This window comes from Danio rerio, chromosome 5 (genome assembly GCF_052040795.2).
Source record: "Danio rerio strain M-AB ecotype USA chromosome 5, GRCz13ab, whole genome shotgun sequence".
NCBI classification, from domain to species: Eukaryota; Metazoa; Chordata; class Actinopteri; order Cypriniformes; family Danionidae; genus Danio; species Danio rerio.
In genome coordinates, this window is record NC_141025.1 from 75,451,081 (window position 1) to 75,473,144 (window position 22,064).

General features: G+C 36.6%; 1 protein-coding gene and 1 long non-coding RNA gene across 11 annotated transcripts in view; one reads left to right on the top strand and one right to left on the bottom strand.

The window, feature by feature from the left end:
• LOC147844520 (uncharacterized) overlaps positions 1-22,064 on the bottom strand; it is an 81,242-nt gene that overhangs the window by 39,788 nt on the left and 19,390 nt on the right. Inside the window, exons 2-3 of the long non-coding RNA XR_015492061.1 lie at positions 11,892-12,023; positions 4,776-4,884 (exon numbers count right to left, since the gene is read on the bottom strand). This is a non-coding gene — a long non-coding RNA (uncharacterized LOC147844520). The remainder of the gene's footprint in view (positions 1-4,775; positions 4,885-11,891; positions 12,024-22,064) is intronic.
• LOC100334158 (voltage-gated potassium channel subunit beta-3) overlaps positions 1-22,064 on the top strand; it is an 89,352-nt gene that overhangs the window by 39,208 nt on the left and 28,080 nt on the right. For all 10 annotated transcript variants that reach the window (XR_015492032.1, XR_015492030.1, XR_015492031.1 and 7 more), the window contains 2 exons: positions 20,144-20,187; positions 21,507-21,544. Coding sequence is in view for 4 of the 10 variants with exons in the window: in XM_087254596.1 (XP_087110722.1) it covers positions 20,144-20,187; positions 21,507-21,544 (82 nt within the window). In the remaining 6 variants the exon portion in view is untranslated. The remainder of the gene's footprint in view (positions 1-20,143; positions 20,188-21,506; positions 21,545-22,064) is intronic.

Below are 22,064 nucleotides of genomic sequence, written 5' to 3' on the forward strand. Positions count from 1 at the left end.
TGTTCAGATACATTGTCAATGTTGAAAGTAAACATTTACAATTAAACGGTATAAAATGGTATTAGATAAAACAAAAAAGTTTAATTAATACGAAATAAATTAAAAAAGGAGGGAACTCAGGAGAGTGCATCTATTAAATGGAAGGCAATACCTTAAAAGAGTTAAAGTAAGTTCTAAAACATTGCCACTTTTTAAAGAAATTAGTTTTCCCAAAGCATCTAACCTTTTCCAACTTAAGAAAATGCATGGTATCCACAAGCCATTGGGATGTAGTTAGAGGCTTATTTGATTTCCAGTGAAGTAGTATACGACGCCTGGCTGTTAGTGAGGTAAAGGCCAAAACATCAAGTTGTTTATAATTAAATTTGGACCAAATCTTTAAAACCCCAAAAATGGCAACATCAGGGGATGGGTTTATATTTACCTGCAACACCTTGGACATAATTGTAAAATAATTAATCCAATAATTCTGTAATAGTGGGCTCATAAAGAACATATGACTCAAATTACAACTTGGTGCATGACATCTGTCACATCTGTCATTAATGTTGGGAAAAATTTCAGATAGCCTGGTTTTTGAGAAATGGACTCTATGAAAGACTTTGAATTGTATCAGACTAAGCCGAGCGCAAATTGTACTAGAACGTATTCTCTGCATTGCACCAAGCCACCATTCTTCCTCAAAACATATTCCCAATTCATTTTCCCAAGTTTTTTTAATTTTAGTAAGAGAACCATCATCCAAGCTCAAAATGCACCCATAGATTTTAGAAATTTGTGTTGCGGGTTTAGTTGGAGTAGCTCTTCCCATACCTGTAGTTTAGGTAGGGATGGGTAGCCTGAGAATAAGGTAGCAGAGCAATGTCTAGCCTGTAAGAATCTAAAAAAATGTGATTCAAGCTCCATTTCAGAAGAAAGTTGTGAATAGTTGCAAAAAGTGCCATCCCTATACAGGTCCTGGAAATTTCTTAAACCTTTCGCATACCATTGCTTAAATACAGGATCTGCAAGGGATGGTGGAAACATAAAGTGATATTTAAAGGCTTAACTAGTTGTCACAGCCTGTGCAGATTGCTAACATACTACAAATCCGCCATTACATAGACAACAGGTTACAGCCATGCACTGTTCATGCACACCTGTTTCAGATTTCGCTGATTGCACACACTCACAGCCTGAGGATCATTATTAGGGCTGTGATAACAAATCGATTAAATCGATTAAAATCAATTACTGAAAGCGGTGGCAACAAATTTCATAATCGATTCGTCATGTCGCGCAACGCAGAGACATTTGATTATTAAAAAGAACTTGAGCGCAGACGGGAGTGAATGCACTCTGCCTCTTTCCAGCACTGATGCCAGCAGAGTTTGGCGCCTCACAGACAGGACAGAGCAAAAAACAAGCGGAGGTAACGTTAGTTAAACGGGTTCAGGCTTTATAAAGATGTCAATCAAAATGTACCTGTCGGGCTCAGGCCGAATTCTGCCGGGCCCTAAAATTTCATGCATTTTCAAAATATTAACCCTTCTGTTACAGTGTAAAATTAGTCATTTAATTTATTTAAGTCTTTACTTGATGCACTCGACCATACCACTGGACAACAATCTAGATAAGAGCAATTGCCTGAACAATTTGAGAGATACAGTACGATGGTAAAAATTGTACACATCTCTTAGTAACTGAAACCTCTTCCCATTACTATTACCATTTTATTGATCTGTTTTGACCACTTTAACCTACTATCAAGAAGCTTAATTTGCTCTACCTGTTCAATAGGCACACTCAATACAGACAAATTTAACCACTTAAACTCTGCGGACCCATAACCGGGTCCGTGACGTCATCGACTTTCGCTTTCAGATTTAAAGGGCTAGCATTGCACTAGACCCTCGTAAGTGGTTTTGTTTGAAAGTGTAGAATCTATATTTTATGCACACATGCATCACTTTGGTTTTTATCCTACTGTACAAAGGTTATTTACACTTAAATACACTTGGATACCCGAGCTGGGTATTTTACATTGGTTCATTTTCATATTTGTTTATATGACACATGTACAAGTTATAGCTCAAATGAAAGCTCTAGCCGGTGCTCATACGGTTCTAGCATTCGTTTTACTAAATTATATTCACATATCAAACAGTTGCTGAATGAATCTCTGTGTTTCCATTGCGCAGAGGTGAAAGCAATACATTCATAATCAATAAGCAGCCCCAGATAGCACAGACAGCTGTCATCTCTTAACTTATGCTGTGCGCTTCAGGGCCATTCTCCTCTGTTTTTGAGGTGATGTGCCTAAGTAATCCTTTTATATTTCTGATGTGGTCCAAACACAGTGAATTATGTTTGATCAAACAAAAGAATAGTGAAATATGAAAACAATAATCGATCGCTGTGGCTTGTACAGCACCTCTCATCAGTTGGAATACAATAACTTTTGCATAGATTTTGGTGGAGACATTTTTCTTTTTTTCTATGATTACAGACATGTGCAGGAACCACCAAAATTAATTACAGCACCCTAGACCACACAGAACCTAAAAGGTGCACTTTCAAATTTGAGTTTATAAAACAAAGGTACAAAAAGCGCCTTTTTTTTAGGTGTTTATTATAACACAGACAACATATACAGATATTTTAAACACTTTCAATGAAAATTCAAAGGGTTTTCTTTAAAATGATACAACATTTTTGCATTTACACCTCTGCCTGTGGATTTGGGAAGCTTTTAAATTTGGGTAGGCAAAATCCAGGCGGAAATCCCAAAATAACAGCAGAGTTTGTGATTTACATTTAAATTGAAAGTTTGATCCAAACACAATACTTTAGGTTTTTGTCAAATTTAAAACCAGTTAAATCCCCTATAAAAGTGATTCTGCATAATAGGTCTCCTTTAAGTATATTGTTTTCAAGTACATTCTTTCTGTAATGAGTATGTTTAAAGTATACTAAATTACACCTCATTTCACGAGTAAAGACGTTCACTACAGGCTTGAAAATACATTTAACATTACTTGGACATGTGATGCTGAATAATGCAGACATGTTGGATAAACATGTCAGCGCATATGTCATCTGAGATGAGCGTATGAGAGATTAATGTAATCTTAATTATAGATTTTGTGTGGTAAAAGGAGATCAGTGTCTTTAACCCTATTGATTTCTTATTGACTTTGAATCAGCCCAGCGCAGGATCGCTCACTGGAGATTATGATCTCAGGAGATGCAGAGAAACGCATAAAAACAAACCTAAAAGCCAGCTGGAGATTTTATTTGCGGATATTTAGTTTCATGCTTATCTTTTATTTTTATTTTTATATAATTATATTTTATAGGATTTTTCAAGACCAACCACAAAGAAACACATACATATACACACACACACACACACACACACACACACACACACACACACACACACACACACACACACACACACACACACACACACACACACACACACACACAAACACAACACTTTGAATTGTTTTCCTCTTTTTTAAATATTTCCCAAATTATGTTTAACAGAGAAGGGAATTTTTACAGTAAAATTCTTATAATATTTTTTTATTCTGGAGAAAGTCTTATTTGTTTTATTTCGGCTAGAATAAAAGCAGTTTTTAATTTTTTTAAACACCATTTTAAGGACAAAATTAATGGCCCCTTTAAGCTAATTTTTTTCTTGATAGTGTAAAGAACAAACCATCGTTATACAATAACTTGCCTAATTACCCTAACCTGCCTAGTTAACCTAATTAACCTAGTTAAGCCTTTATATGTCACTTTAACCTGTATAGAAGTGTCTTGAAAAACATCTAGTAAAATATTATTTACTGTCATCATGACAAAGATAAATGAATCCATAATTAGAAACGAGTTAATAAAACTATTTTGTTTAGAAATGAGCTGAAAAAATCTTCTCTCCGTTAAACACGAATTAGGGAAAAAATAAACAAGCGGTCTAATAATTCAAGGGGGCTAATAATTCTGACTTCAACTGTATATAAAATCCCTTTTTGTAAATGTTAATTGGTGAGAAAAACCAAAATGGGTCGTCTCATGCAGATCTGCCTTGTGTTTCCAGCTTTTGTTTTTGCTCCTGGGCGCTAACAGTCACGTTAATGAACGCATATCCGATTATGACACTCATCAAATTGATTTGACGAAGTTTATCTCTCAGGCATGCACTGACTCACGCTTAACCACACTGAGCTTTTTTTCAGAATAATGTCGCATACCATTACACACATTTCTCCATTCAGTCTGTAAAATAAGAGAAAATTTGAGTCAACATCACGGTTAGTCTCCCATTACCCATGAATCATTGACCCAGCAGTAGCGCCGCAGCTATTAAGTTAAGAAGAGCTGCATTATAATGTGGACTGTGGAGAAACTCCGCTTCTTTTAGACGTCTAGATCAAATTTCTGAAGGGTGAGGAGTTCCAGAGAACGGACTTCATTTTGGGAAAATGCATTATGGGACATGGATCGATTCGACGAGTTACATAAGCACATCTTCTTTCAGCACCGCTTCATTTCTGCTGCAGATACGGTTACAGTTAACTGAGTTTGAGCAATTCTGTCAGATTAGATTGACTTGCTATGCTGAGATGCCAACATAGGCTCATTCTGAAAACGTAGCCCTATATACATTTCTGGAGATTTGCCAATTATGTAGCCAGATGTACATATGGCTGCATTTCGTCTTTAAAATTAAGGCTACGGGGCAGTTTGACTCCATTCCTTTTCGTGATTACCAGCTGATCGCTTACCTCCATATGGACGGCTTTACAGCTGTTACCAGTTTGTCCAGTGGTTTGCTGTGTACTTCGGCGGACTTGAGATGCAGAGAGGACTTGACCACAAAGATAGGGATAGAGTCTGGCAAAGAACAGTTCCAGAAAGCGTGTAAGACAAAAATATAAGCCAAAAAATAAAAATAAACAAGTAACTAACAGGGTGAGAATGTGGTAAAATCTGAAAGCCTAGTAAAAATCAGACGAGGGCTTTTCTTTTTCTGGATTGCTTTTAAAAACACTGTTGGTTGGGTTTAGGGAAGTGGGTGGGCGGGTTAAACTGTGCTTTTAAAAACACTATTTTTTGGATTTAGTGAAGTGGGTGGACGGGTCAATTGGTGCTTTGCAAACACTATTGGTTGGGTTTAGGGAATAAGGAGTGTGGGTCAGTCGATCAGTCAGTTAGTAAACAGTCAGTCGACAGCGGCCTCTGGTGGATTCATGAGAAAACAGAAGGTGTGAATTTCACTCACGAAAGAAATTTGAGATCTTAAAAAGCATACACAGCAGCGTCTGGCGGATTCATGAAAACAAAAACTTTTAAAAAAATAATAAATAAATAAAAAATTCACAGCTCCTGGGACGTATTTAACGCTCTCCAACACTGTATATAGGGGTACGTTTTCAGAATGAGTCTGGATTGTGAGATTTCTTTACTATTCCTATTTTAAAATTTTTAAATCACAAACAATCATACTTAAAAGGTATCACTTTTATTTTAATGCCTCATTGTGGTCTGAAAAAAACACTTTATAAATTAAACACTTTAGTTTAAGTGTTTACTATTATTTAACTACTGGTTTATTACTGGCCTACTATACAGATGTTAACTGTTTATTAGCACTAATGAAGTCTAATCTTATTTAACACCCCTACACAATTCCTAAAAACAGCTACTACCTTAATAACTATTAATAAGAGTCTAATGAGTAGTTTATTGAGCTGAAATTTGATGATGGTTATAGCAAAGTTTATTCATTTATTCATTTTCCTTTTGCTTAGTCCCTTTATTCATCATGGGGTCGCCACAGTGGATTGAACCGCCAACTTGATCTAGCATGTTTTACACTGTGGATGCCCTTCCAGCTGCAACCCAGTACTGGGAAACACCCATACACTACGGTCAATTTAGTTTATTCAATTCACCTATAGCGCATGTGTTTAGACTGTTTTTCACTGAAAACTGTAAAATATACATAAATTTGCATTTTCCTTATTTTGTCTGTCATGTTTCCCACCATTTATTTATGCTTTTGAATTGCATTATGGGCCCTTGATGTTTCCTTCAACCTCTTTGGTGTTGAAAAGTTGGAACAAGTGACTTTTATTGACATTTTAATAGTTTGTGAGATGTTGTCTGGGTTGCTGTTGTAAATTATCGTACAAAAACCTGGAATTATTCCATAATATATTGATTCAAACCACTAAAATGTCAACAAAAGTCACTTTGTTAACCTGCAGTGTTGAATTTTCAACATAATGAGTCGAAATCAAGCACCCATAATGCAATTTATAACTAAACAAAATCACAAAATACTGCTAATTAACATATATTATTATAGTGATCTCTGCAATTTTCCATATTTAAAGGTGCTCTATGTAAGTTTGACTCTTCTAAAACATAAAAATACCATAATATGTTTGCAGATATTCAGAAACATGCTCAATGAACATTCTTGTTTATCTAAAAAAACAATGCTGAAGTCAGATATTCAGCTTTAAAAATCTGTGTTATGTGCTGGAATATCTGTCTTTGTTTTGGTTCCTTTAACCCGCCCGCTGCCACTTCAGCCAATTATAGTCCAGCACCCCAGGTTGCCTTGGTGAAAAACATATTTATTCATTAAGTAAGGAAGGCTCTTAAAGTGTACACCCTCGACCAAAATGTGACCTCCGGTGGACAGTAGCAGACTCCTAAATGAGACACAGATTCAGAGTTCCACATGAGGAGGTTATTAATTAGCAAATAATATAAACATTACGAACGTAAACATTATGTGAGCAGGTTACATTGTAACCTGCTCACCTGCTTAACAATACGTTACATGATGAAATTTGCAGTGATGAGCAATTGGGCTGTTTGCACCAGATGCAACATGACAGAAATTCAAATATAGCCATTCAGAAGCACAAAATAGTGCACTCACTGCACTCTCATGAAATGGTAGGGTTTATTATCAAATTAATATATATATAACCTCTTTAATATTATTAAATAGACATGCTGAATCAACGATATGTTGGTGTCGTCAATCTGGCAACCTGTGCTTGCGTGTGTTTTGAACCAGGTGTGCAATACCTAATTCAACCACTGGGTGTCAAACTTAAATACTCCACCTTTAATATATGAATAAAACAGCATGTAGAAGAGATTATTGAGCACATAACTCTCTCTCTCACACACTTTTTTCCACTTCTCAGCATGTGCAGTAATTGCCTATGCTAACTCATTATAAAGTGCATTAATCAGAATGGGCCTTTTACGGCTCTCAGACAGGCACACAGTGGCGATATGCTGCTCTCTCTCCAACTGCTGTACATCTGCCTCGCTCTCTCATTATTCTCTCGCACTGCTTTTCACTTTGTTCTCTCTCTGTTTCTGTTTTCTCAGTTTTGCCTGCGCTTGTCATTATTTCATTTCCACTTTATCTGGCTTCTCTCTCTCTCCGTCTCTCTCTCTCTCTCCACCCTGTTGTGCTGCACTGCAGTATTTCTGAGCGCTGAGAGTCTGATGCCGGTGTGTGTGTGTGCTCTGCATTTCTGATTTTTATGAATCCGCCTGATGTGTGTGTTGATGTATGATGTGACCTCTTGCTTGCACATCCAGCTGTGGCACTAGTGAAAAATACAAGGGTATAATATGATTGTGGATTTTTATATTATCAACACCGCTATTTTTAAGTAAAACATGTGAGGGTAAAATTGGTCTTTGGTGTTTTGTTTGGGTTTTACTGGTGGCAGCATTTGAGCTGATGCAGATGACAGTTTATTAAAAGAAGTTCTGATTCGCTCTGTTATAACTGCAATATTCTAAAACAGTTCATTTCGTAGTTGAATTAAATATACTGTATGAATGAATTAATGAGTTCAGAGGTTTATTATATTCATGTTACCTGCATTAAATCTCACATAAACAGAAAACAATAGTTTTTAGGGAATTTTTGACCAATTTCATTAATCGATAACTCTTTCGATTGAAATGTTGTGAGCCGATATTTTAGCTAATCAATAAAAATACAACTTTTTCTAATTTGTCAAGATGATTTTGGGGATTTATTTGACCGATAACAATAAACGATATCTTGTTAGATTGAAAGATATTCAGCTGATATATTAGCCAATTAATAATAATATAAATTTACCATTTTCAGGATGATTTCAGGGAATTTCTAACGAATATCAATAACCGATAACTCGTTAGATTGGAAGGACATTAGCCGATAAATAAAAAATATTGTAAAAAATTTCTAGATGATTTTAAGGAATTGTTTTGACTGATACTGGTTACCAATAAGTCTTTATACTGGAAGATAGTCGGCCGATATATTAGCCAATTAATAAAAATATAACTTTTAAAATATTTTCAGGATGATTTTAGGGATTTTTTGAACGGTATCAATAACCGATAACTGATTAGATTGGAAGGTAGTTAGCCGATATATTAGCCAATAAATAAATTATAACTTTTAAAATATTTTCAGGATGATTCAGGAAATTTTTGACCGATATCAATAACCGATAACTCTTTAGATTGGAAAGCTGTTAGTCGATATAATTGCCAATAAATAAAAATATAAATTTTTCGAATTTTTCAGGATAATTTTAGGGAATTTCTGACTAATATCATTAACCAATAACTCTTTAGATTGTTCGGCCATTAGTCGATATATTATCCAATAAATAAAAATATAACTTTTTCACATTTTTAAGAATGATTTTAAGGATTTTTTGACCTATGCCAATAACCGATAACTCTTTAGGTGGAATGACAGCTGGACGATATATTAGTCAATAAATAAAAATATAAACTTAACATTTTCAAGATGATTTTAGGGAATTTCTAACCAATATATAATAAAAAATAACAATAAATAATAAAAATATAACAAGTTTTTCTAGATGATTTTAAGGAACTTTTTTGACCGATACCAGTTACTAATAACTCTTTAGATTGGAAGATAGTTGGCCGATATATTAGCCAATAAATAAAAATATAACTTTTTCAAAATTTTCAGGATGATTTTAGGGAATTTTTGACCGATAACAATACTCGGTAACTCTTCAGATGGGAAAACTGCTGGTCAATATATAAGCCGATAAATAATAATAATATAAATTTTTCTCATATTTAAGGATGATTTTAAAGGATTTTTCGACCAATATCAATAACCAATAACTATAGATTAGAAGGCAGTTAGCTGATATATTAGCCAATAAATAAATAATTTTTTTACATTTTCATGATGATTTTAGTGAATTTTTGACCGATATTAATACCCGATAACTCATTAGATTGGAAGGCTGTTAGCCAATTTATTAGCAGATAAATAAAAACATAAATTTTTCAAAATTTTCTGAAAGATTTTAAGGATTTTTTGATCTATAACAATCCCCGATAACTGTTTAGATGACTGTTTGCCGATATATTAGCCAATAAATAAAATATATTTAAAAAAAATAAAATATTCAGGATGATTTGCCAGAACTTTTGACCGATATTAATACCCGATAACTCATTAGATTGGAAGGCTGTTAGCCAATATATTGGCAGATAAATAAAAACATAACATTTTCAAATTTTGCTGGAAGATTTTAAGGATTTTTTATCAATAACAATAACAGATATATCTTTAGATGAGAAGACTATTGGCCGATATATTAGTCAATAAATAAAATACACATTTAAAAAAAAAAATTTAGGATGTTTTGCTAAAATTTATGACCGATATCAATACCCGATAACTCTAGACTGGAAGGCTGTTAGCCAATATATTAGCAGATAAATAAAAACATTATTTTTTGTAACATTTTCTGGAAGATTTTAAGGATTTTTTGACCGATAACAATAACCGATAACTCTTTAGATGGGACGGCTGTTGGTCAATATATCAGTCAATAAATAAAAAACTTACATTTTTTGACATCCAAAACCTTGGATTTAAGACCAAAAAACATTCTAAAAATATTAGTTCAACTTAAGTCATATGAAATCTTTGGCGTATACATGTAGACTTTGGTATCTTGGCAAAACTAAGGACAGTTTAAGAAATCTCTAGTGAAATACATGAAGAAGCACAAAAGATTTTATTCCCAGGAGAGCATTCGAGAAACTAGAGAATTAAGCAATCATTTGCATTTGCTTTTCGTTTAATCTCATCAGTGTTAAGCAGAAATAATGCTGTACACACAGCTATCCAACTAGCAAGTCCACTAGAAATAGATAATAATATATTCTCATACACACCCTGATCACAATCATCACTAAATTATGCATGCTACTGTAATGCTTTTAACATGGATTCTTACAACTAAAGCAGTGTGTGTATGTGTCTATATACTGTACATATAGTGTGTATGTAAACAGATCAGTAAATATAGCAGCTTGGCTGTTGCGGAGGCCAGTGTTATCCAGCATGTGTTTGTGTGGGAACAGGATGATTTATAGTGAGGCTTGTGCAAAGGAAAAAGAGAATCAGCCACGATCTCAGCATTATTAAACATCGTCTCACAGAAAAAGGCCACAAAGGAAAGAGATCTGCAGTACAGACTGCCTCTCTTGTAACAAATGTCTTCATCTAAGAAACGAAGACAGAAAAAAAAGCTTTTACTGATGATATACATTGGAAAACAGCATTGGCAGCTGAAGTTATTTGTCTCTGTGAAAGTGTAATGTTGTTTGCACTGTGTGTTTATGAGTCATGCATATATATGTGTGTGTGTGTGTGTGTGTGTGTGTGTGTGTGTGTGTGTGTGTGTGTGTGTGTGTGTGTGTGTGTGTGTGTGTGTGTGTGTGCGTGTGATTGTGAGGCTTGGCCAATGTTGTTAGTAAAACTTGCAGTGACCTTATGTTTGCTTAAGGAAAAACAACCTAAAGTCTGTATGAAATGAATATCTACAATGCTTATTTTACTTGTGCACATTATTATTTTTAGGGTGAACAGTTAATCCTTGCATGCTAATCCACTGTGAAAAACAAATCTGTTTTGGTAATCTTTAATTAAAATCTTGAATGGCCGTCCTTCGCTGATGACATCAGTATGCAAATTAGCAAAATTATGTTTAGCCACACCCCTTTAACATTTAGTTTGTTAGGAAGTGAGAAAATGAGAGTAGCAGTGCAAAAATAAAACCACGGTGCTACATAAACAAAGTTTTAAATAGCTATCTTTTACACCTAAGTTGCGTCCCAAATGGCACACTATGTAATTATGCACTTACACACTCAACAGCATAGTATATGTGTGTAGTGTCGTCCCAAATGGAGCACTAATGTTTTTTTACTAAACAGATCGTCAAATCGTTTCCCTGATGATGTTGCACGGTTGCTAAATTAGTGAAATAAATGACCAAACTATCAAATAATTCCTGCAATGAGTATAACCGCATTCACCATCAGGAGGCGCTATAATCACTCTCGTACGAGAATTTTGCTTTCACAATCCAAAATAAATAATCCAACATGACCACCTGAAAGCTCCGCCCCCCTTTTGTTATGTGAGCAAAGCTGCGTTCATTGAGTGCGTGAAGTGTCCATCATTCCACACTTCATTTTACCGGTTGAATGAGTGCATCATCCTGGAATTAAAGTGCACTTATTATTTTTAGCTTACAGTGTGAATGCACTACTTACTAACACTATTAATACTACAAAATGGCGTAGAATAGTGCATAAGTATGCGATTTGGCACGCACCTTTACACTTAACTTTTTTCAACACAGGCTTATTGTGGATACGTACCCCTGTCGTCATTTCTGGAGAACGCAAATTATGTAGCCAGAGGTACGTTTGGCTGCATTTTGTCTTTAAAACGAACGATATGGGAGAGTATGATGCTGCCGAAGGCTTCTGTTCCTTACCAGCTGACCGCTTACCTCCGTGGGGATGGATTTTCTGGTGTAACCAGTTTGCCCAGTGGCTCGCTGCGTATGTCATCGAACTTGGGATGCGGAGTGGAGTTGACCATGATGACAGGCTTCGAGTCTGACGAGGAATGGTTGCAGAAACTAGGTAAAACAATAGAAAAATTAAATACATAAATAAACAACAGGCTGAAAACATGGTGAAATCAAGCAGCCGCAACGGCTTTTCGTTTTCTAGATTTCTTTTGAAAACACTATCGGTTGGGTTTAGTAAAGGGGGTGGGTCAGTCAGTCCAAAGCAAGCTGGCCTGGTCGGCTGAAGTGTATATTGCGCCCTCTGGTGGAGCAAAAGAAACTTGAGATCATCAAAAAGCATACACTGCAGCCTCCTGTGGATTTGCAAAAACAAAAACTGCGAGCAGCTGTACTTAAGGTTACGTATTTCACTGTCCCCAGAAATGTAGACCTGGGTATGTATCTGCAATGAGCCTGGGTTGAGCTTGTTTAAATAAAAACCTATACACAACTAACATGAACTGAATTGCATCATGGGATGTTGATCTCTGCTGTCGACTTTTGATGTTGAAAATTCAACTCTGCAGTTTAACAAAGTGACTCTTACTGACATTTTAGAAGTTTAAAACAAGAAATTGTTTAAGAAATAACATTGAGCCAATTAAAATAACAGAAAAATGTACTGCCAGTTTTTTGGTACCAGTTTTGTACCGTAATTTAAAACACAAACACAGACAATATATCACTTCAAACTATTAAAAATGTCACTTTTTCAAACTTCTCAACCTCAAAGGCTTTTGGAGAAAAGATCAAGATCCCATAATGCAACTCAAAAGCATAAATACCTGCAAGTAAAAGAAAAACATCAATCACCAAATATGGAAGTGTTTATTTACATATCAGAATAATCTGACTATACTATCTGTACATATACTATAAATACTGAAGTTTACACATATCCAAAGACAGACCATGCAAGCACTTTTACATAAGACAGAACAATATTGTGCAAGATGTTGTGCAAAGGAGTTGAACAATACCTTCATTTTTAAAAGAACATGGTAAAACTTGGCAAAACTCTACTGCTTAACTGTAAAGGAAAACGTGGAGAGTTTCTGGTAACACTTAAGGGCTGATTTATACTTCTGCATCAAACGCACGCGTATGCTACGGCATTGAAGCATAGCCCTACGCCGTGGCCGTCGCTGATGTGCACCTCTCATAAAATGTAACTACACGTCGCAACAACGCGTAGCGCAGGCTCTGTGATTGGTCGGCTTGGTAGCGCTGACGAGTCTGGGCGGGACCGAGAGTCACGCGAATGGCGCGACCCCGATGGAGCGTTTATTAACAAGTGTGGAGTCCCGTGAAGGAGCTCCAGATGGAAAGTTTTTGTTTTGTGTTTACCTCATAGTTAAAGTTGTTGCACGTCCGCCGGTTCCTGCCTCAAAATGAGCGAGTTTGAGCAACTTGTACATCCAGGAAGTGTTCAGGAAAAGCAAAACACCAGCGAAGAAACTCGACACAGAGGAACATTTACACCTCACTGCCAACTAGTGTTCGGAAGTGTTAATGCAGACCAACAGAGAAGTATAAATGCACAGCTACGCACGTTGCATGCGCCGTGGGTTACGCCGGCCACTTGACGCAGAAGTATAAACCAGGCTTTAGGTCACATTCATTTTTTTTCTGCTTAGTCCTTTATTTGTCAGAGGTTGCCACAGAAGAATGAACCACCAAATATTCCAGCATATGTTTTATGCAGTGGATGCCCTTCCAGCTGCAACCCATCACTGGGAAACACCCATACACACTCATTCACACACACTCAACCACTACAGCTAATTTAGTTCATCACTTCACCTATAGCGCATGTGTTTGGACAGAGGGGGAAACCGGAGCATCCGGTGGGAAACCCACACCAACACGGGGGGAACATGCAAACTCCACACAGAAATGCCAACTGAACTCACTGCTGTGAGGGGACTGTACTAACCACTGAGCCACCATGCCATGCCTTGGTCACAAGTCATGCTATTAACTACTGGCTTATAACCTGACAATTATTAAGATAATAACTGTTCATCATGAAGTATGATTTTATTCTGCATCCATAATCCTACCCAATACCTTAACCCAACTTCCACCTTACTATTAGTAAACAGTTAATTAGTGGTTTATTAAGCTAGTTAGTTAATGGTTTAATACCGTGAATTGCTCCTTTAAAACCAAAACAAACTACGCAACAGCTTTGTATGTGTAACAGACAGACAGAAGTGAAATCATCAGCCGCTGAGCGTTTTGACCTCTGCTCCTACTGATGCTGACAGACACACACACACACACACACACACACGCACACACACACTCCTCAGAGACGCAGATCTGCCGGATTCCATGATCTCGATCTGTTTCAGCTCATCTGCTTCTCTCTGACTCAGTCCTAACATTTAACAGCCCACTGGAAGTTACATTTCAGTCTGTTTTTCACACATGCTGGTATTTAAATATCAAGGCTGCAGAAATTGCCGAACAGAGCATGTGTTACGTGGATTAATATTATGAAGCTCGAAAGCCTCAAATAAAGGGACTGGTTGTAGGAAAACGTGCACTAGAGCAATTCCAGCGTTATGGATGTGACGTTTGGGGTAAAATCTCAAGACATCAATCAGGGGCAATTTTAGGATTTTCATTTTAGGGGGGCTCAGCTCCTTTTGAGGTAAAAAAAAATAATAAAATAAAAAATATGTCAGCCTAAGATTCAATTTATAAGTAATGATTTAGTGGTAATACACTTAAAAATATTTGTCGGTGGCGCAATGGGTAGCACAATCACCTCACAGCGAGAAGGTGGCTGGTTCGAGCCCCAGCTGGGTCAGTTGGCATTTCTGTGTTGAGTTTGCATGTTCTCCCCATGGGTTTCCTCATGGTGCTCTGGTTTCCAAACACATGCACTATAGTTGAATTGAATAAACTAAATTAGCCGTAGTGTTTGAGTGTGTGCGAGAATGTGTGGGTGTTTTCCAGTGTTGGGTTGCGACTGAAAGGGCATCAGCTGCGTAAAACATATGCTTGACTAGTTGGTGGTTCATTCCACTGTGGCGACCCCAGATTAATTAAGGGACTAAGCCAAAAAGAAAATGAATGTAATATACATAGTTAAAGTGAGAGTTATTAGCCCCCCTTTGATTTTTTTTTCTTTTTAAAATATTTCACAAATGATGTTTAACAGAGCAAGGAAATTTTCACAGTATGTCAGATAATATTTTGTCTTCTAGAAAAAGTCTTATTTGTTTTATTTTGGCAAAAATAAAAGCAGTTTTAAATTTTTTAAACACCATTTTAAGGTCAATATTATTAGCCCCTTTAAGCTATATTTTTTTTCGATAGTCTATACAATAACTTGCCTAATTACCCTATATAAATTTATACATACACACATTTTATATATATATATATATATATATATATATATATATATATATATATATATATATATATATATATATATATATATATATATATAATACACGTGTGCATTCATGTGCGTGTATGTGTGTGTACTTGTGCATGTAAGCATGCAGTGTCGACTGTGAATACTCAGCATGATCTGGTTTTCTTCCCTGTGGCTTCATACATGCATATAGATGTGTGTGTGTGTGTGTGTGTGTGTTTGTGTGTGTGTGTGTGTGATTCAGCGCTCTAATGCAGCACTGTGGAAAACAGGGAAGGATGGAGAAAGATAAAAATGAAGGATGACAGAGAAAGTGAAAGTGTTTGTGTCAGCGAGGAAGAGCGTTCTCTCTCAGCCATTCCACTCACGTGATGAATACATTTCCTTTAAAAGATCAAATTAACGATTTATGCAACTAATTTAGTAATTCCTCACGGTCTTGGCTGGTGATACGTCTGTATTAATATAACGAATAGTCCATTCCACACACACACACACACACACACACACACACACACACACACACACATACAAGCTGAACACAAACAATTGCAACATCTCTATAAATAGAGCGGCCGGGCAAACAGAAATAGATGCAGAGAGGAAAAAGCGTGGTTCAGCCGCCTGGATCTAAACTCGCAGACAATCTGTCTGTTTCTGTCGGACACACAAACGAACAGCGACAGGCACAGGTAACACAGAGCTCACAAACGGCAGCATCTGCATTTAAAGCAGCCTCGGGTGCTACTCCAGCATTAAAGGGGACCTATTAGGCAAGAATCACTTTTATAAGGGGTTCAAACACAGATGTGTGGTGACAGTCTGTGAATATAAGCAGCTTCTAATGGCAAAAATGCATTGCTTTTATTTGTTCTGCAGTAACACTCTGATTGACATTCTCGTTTTGCACGTATCATCAGAAGGAAAAAGCCCCGCCCAATAATCTCTACCTCATTAGCATAGGACATTAGTCTTGTGTAAGAATCTGTCACTATGCTGAAACACAGGCGTTTTTAGCTCCACCCTCTTTTCAAATCTCATTTGAATTTAAAGCGACAGTCACCAAAATGGCACTATCAGGATCAAAGCCAAAAAGACAACCCAGGCTCATTCTGAAAACGTAGTCCAGCGGACGTTTCTGGAGACCGCGAAATACACCCCGGGAGGTACGTATTTGTGCAGTTTTTGTATTCGCAAATCCTCGAGAAGCCGCTGTGTGGGCTTTTTCGTATCTCGAGCGTCTCTCGTGAGTGCCGTTCGCGCCCGCGCTGTTCTCGCATCAACCCACCAGAGGCCGCTGTCTGACTGACCGAATGATTGACTGCGCAACCGGCCAATCAGCTGACCCACCCTTTCCTGAACCCAACCAGTTTTACCGATTGACCCGCCCGCCAGCTCACTAAACCCGAGCAACAATTTAGAAAAGCCGTCTAGAACAGGGGTTCCCAAAATTTTCAGCTCGCGACCCCCAAAATAACAATTCCAGTGACTCGCGACCCCCAATATCCTCTGAGGTGGAAAACTTGCATGCAATGGCGCACACACACCAATAAACCAAAGTCTATTCTTCATTTTATTATTTTTTTTAAATGTATGTCGGTGCTGTAAATGTGCCAGAAATTTTAACCTGGTCTTATAAAATCAATCTGCTGCATCTGACGCTATTACTGAGTCTTTAATATAATGTAATTACCTGAGGGGTCGCAATCCAATAGAACTAGTAACTATAAGCTTATAAAGTAACTATTTACAGTAGTGTATATAGTAACTGTAAACGACAAATTTTTTAATAGGTTATGGATTAAAATGTTAATTCTTTTGGTTCAATAAAAATAAATAGATTTTTGGTAATCACCAGGCGACGGCCCCTTCATTGTCCCGCGACCCCTCGGGGGGTCCCGACCCCCACTTTGAGAACCACTGGTCTAGAAAAAGAAAAACCCTCGTCTGTTTTTTTTTTTTTTTTTTTTTACCACATTTTCGGATTTCACCACATTCTCAGCCTGTTATGAACTCGATCGCTTTATTTTTTGGATTCTGTTTTTGTCTTACCTGATTTCTGGAACCGCTCTTCCTCGAACCCGGACGCCTTTGTCAACTCCTCCTCTCTGAATCTGAAGTCCGCCGACACACACGATGATACCTCCCGGGACGTATTTCGCGGTCTCCAGAAACTTCCACGACACTACGTTTTCAGAATGAGCCTGGGTTGCAAAATGAGTCAGTTTTAAAGAGTTATTTAAAAATTATTATGGCCAATTTCCAGTGAGTGGTATGGTTCGGTTTGGTACGCTTTTATGGCCGTTTCTACTGTCAAAAGGCGTACCGAACCGGACCGTACTGTACCACTTTTTCGGCACCCTTTTTAAAGGGTACCAAACACAAGAAAGGGTAAAAAAAAGGCAGAGCTAGACAGCTGAACGCTTTGGTATACAGAGATACATCATTCGCTCACGCAACAAGCCAGAATAAAAAAAAGGAACCGCCATGTTTAAAATACACAGCCGAGAGATTACAGCATAATTATATATCTATATAATAAGGAGCCATGGTCCACCCGGGCTCAAACAAACCTTCGTTGTCTTGATGAACAGCCACAAAGCCAAGAAGAGCAGATTTACCCTGTGCCCCGTAGTTTTTTACGAGCCAGTCTGAAGCGCGAGGGGTTTCGCTTTCTTGCTTGCGCTCGTCACGAGTCTATATTTAAAATAACAAACTTCTTGAGCTGATGATAATAACGTGCGCATGATTATTGACGTGCTTTTAAAACCCGATCCTGTCAGAAACTGACAAACGCGAGAGTGACGCGCGGAAAAACTAAGGAGAAGCCGGAAAAAAAGGAGCACTTTATTTTTTTCAGAAAACGTGAACAAACTGCCATGCTTAACTATTATCATCGCCTGTTGGACTATTATGAACTGGGAATGAAGGAATGACTTTCTAACAAGAATTTACACGCGCTGCTGAAGATTACAGACACGGATGAGAGGTCTGCTCTGACTGTGGGCTATATTTCGTGTTGTTTTTGAACCCAAATAAGGACTAAATGTATGCAGTGTGTAGTTCTTCTATAGTTGGTAACATATCGGAGACTGTAAGGGTCTGTCTTCATATGTTGCATTTATTTATTTATTTCATATAATCGCAGATGTTACAGTAGTCATTGGTCTGCAGTTATAATCAAATCCTGTTCATAGAAAGGTTAGTAATGAACATTTATACAGAGGTATTTATGTGTATAAAGCATCTGTTTTGTGAGCAGTGCTTCTCATATGATATGTAAGCGACCCATACAGCTGTAGACATTATCTCGAGTGAAAATGACGTTGACTGAAACTTTCTGTCGTACACCACACCCACCAAAAGAGTACCATTGGTACCCTTTTAGCAGTGAAAACGCAAGCCTGATAAAGGTGACCCGTACCATATCGTACTGCACCAGTCAGTGGAAACGAACCATTAGTGTGGTATTTTGAGCTGAAACTTCACACAGACTCTCTAGGAACATCAGAGACTTATTTTACATCCTGTGAAAAGGGGCATAATAGGTGCACTTTAACACCTTTGTTTTAATATGGTTTTAAACACAGCTTCTCATCCATTAGCCAATATAAGCAATCCGACCATCAGATGAAGAGTTCACATGAATGCGGTTGTAAACCTTTTATTAATTAAACCATTACTATTTTATTTGTATAAATCGTTTTTAATTAAATTCATTAATTTTCCTTCGGCTTAGTCTCATTATTTATAAGGGGAATTACACAGCGGAATGAACCGCCAACTTATCCAGCATACCTGTATGTTTTTCACAGCAGATGTCCTTTCAGCATTGGGGAACATCCATACACACTCATTCAGCTGGGACTTGAACCAGCGACCTTCTTGCTGTGAGGTGACAGCGCTAACCACTGAGACACCGTGTCGCCTTATTTTAATTCATTTAAATGTAATTTAATTTAATGTTATTTTGATTCAAAAACATTCATAATTTGATGGAATTTTAGTTGAATTAAAATGTTATTGAAATAAAGTTTTATTATTTTAATTTAATATAATGTTAATTTAGGGGTTGCACTGTGGCGCAGTGGGTAGCAAAATCGCCTCACATTAAGAAGGTTGCTGGTTCAAGTCCCAGCTGGGTCAGTTTTTGGGGCATTTCTGTGTGGTATTGTGTGAATGAGTGTGTATGGATGGTTTAAGCCTCGGCTGGGTTAGTTGGCGTTTCTGTGTGAAGTTTGAATGTTCCCCCCGTGTTTGCGCGGGTTTTCTCAGGGTGCAAGTCCGAAAACATGCGTTGTAGGTAAATTGGGTAGGCTAGAATTGTCTGTAGTGCATAAGTGTGAATGAGTGTGTATGGATTTTTGCCAGGGATGGGTTGCAGCTGGAAGAGCATCCCCTGTGTAAAACATATGGTGGATAAGTTGGCGGTTCATTCCGCTGTGGCAATCCCAGATTAATAAAGAGACTAAGCTGAAAAAAAAACGAATGAATGAATGGATCATGTTAATTTTGTTCATTTAATAGATTTTTTTGTTAATTTAATTAAATGTAATGTTATTTAATTGACTCTTTTCTTTTATTTTGACAAGGCATTTGGAGTTTGTTATTATAAACATTGTTGTGCAGTAATATAGAGATTTTACGAATGTTTGTCAATATATAACATGTCTTTTTTAAGGATACATTCAGATTTCTAATATAAATGAATTAAACAAAATGCTAAGGATTGTTGCAAACGCATAAAAAAAGACGTAATAGACATTCTCAATCTCTCTCTCTCTATTTTCCACAGAAACCTTGGGAAATCAGGTCTTCGTGTTTCTTGTTTGGGTCTCGGTGAGTAAACTATTCATCCATTTCAACCGAGGAGTCATTCGTTGTTTTTCTCAATGGTCTTTTTTTATGTAAAAACTATTTGAATATACTTCAAGAATGTTTAAATGTATGTACTTAGTGTATATTGCATTTTATAAAACGATGAACATTGTACTCGCAGATAATCTAACAATGTAAAGAGCACTTAACTGCACTTATACAGAATATCAATTCTCAGCATATACTGTATAAGTACGCCCCTCACAAATCTCTCTTTTAAGTTCATATTTTAATAGGAAGCTATACAATACTATATTTGTGCATATACATTAGATTAGTGGGTGCTGAAGCCAAATCTGGAGCTTATCTAACAAAATAACTTACAATAACGGTCCAAAACTAGTGCACCAAATCTATATGTTATAGAAAAATATTAAATACAAATATAGAAAGAGGAAACATCAATAGAAACAAAAAGAATTACAAATTTAGCAGAAATTTTGTAGGTTTTTATTTATCTTTGCAATATTTTGCTTGAATTCAATTGTATTATCTTTCAATTTCTAAATGTGTTTGGTGACTAAAATATTATTTTAATAAATACTTATGTTTAATAAATCTGTTTTGTTTAAATGCACAAAAATACATTGCCTATAATCACTGAGAAATGGATACAATATTCATTTAAAATGGGGTGTGCTTTATTATACTGAGCACTGTATGTAATAGGCTAGTTAGGGTAATTAGGCAAGTCATTGGACAACAGTGGTTTGTTCTGTAGACAATTGAAAATATACTGCTTAAGGGGGCTAATAACATTGTCCTTAAAGTAGTTTTAAAAATTTTAAAACTGCTTTTTTTCCAGCTAAATGTAAACAAAGACATTTGAAATCCATTAGAAACATTATCATTGTAAATACTGTGATAATAGCCTTGCTCTGTTAAGCAGCACTTGGGAAAGAACAAAAAAAAGAATAAAGGAGGGCTGATAATTTTGCCTTGAATAATATATATCATTTTAGCCAAACTAAAAGAAATCAGACTTTTTTTCCTAGAAGAGAAACTCCAGGCTAGTGCAGCAAAAGAAGATTCACTTTGGCTTCAAGCATCAGCTTTTCTTAGAGGTGGATGCTAAAAAGTCTTTATTCATTGCCAATAGTAGACATACAGTAAGACTGCAAAGCCTGAAAGCTCAGGTAATTTAATAGAATGAGACATTGTTGAGCCGCTTTCTGAAACAATAGGAAGGGGACAGGAATATAATTACTTTATTTCTTTTAGCACTCCTGTTGAAACACTGAATTGTTTTTTTAAATCTTATTTTCCTCTATTGTTTGCAGGCACCTGGGTGACGTTTGGATCTCAGATCTCCGATGAGGTGAATATTGTCAATTTACTCTGTAAGATTTTCCACAATCCAGGATCAAAGTATGTGCCCAGGGCTACATTTTTGAGAACAGAGAAATATGTTCCCTGGACTACGATGCCTTGCAGTTTTTGTTTTTAAAAATCCACTAGAGGGCGGCGTGTACATTTTTCACAATCTCAAATACGTTACTGGGTCATGTTTTCTCATACGTTCCATTTCTCTTAAATCCACCAAGGGCGGCTACATAAATTTCTACAAATATTGTTGTCTTTTTTGTTTGTGTCCAATAGAGAAAATGATCAGCTTGTTGTCTTGCCTAACAATCTGCTTGTTAAGTGTGACACAAAGTGGCTTCGGGTTCAAGCGCTATATCAAACTGTATGGGGAGACTCAACAAATGGCAATCATAAACGTTTACAAAGCAATGTAGTTCTTTTGAAAATAATGATAGCTATATATATATATATATATAAATAAATATATCTCTCATATATATGTCTGAAAGTTAATCATACTAAATGTTTACTAT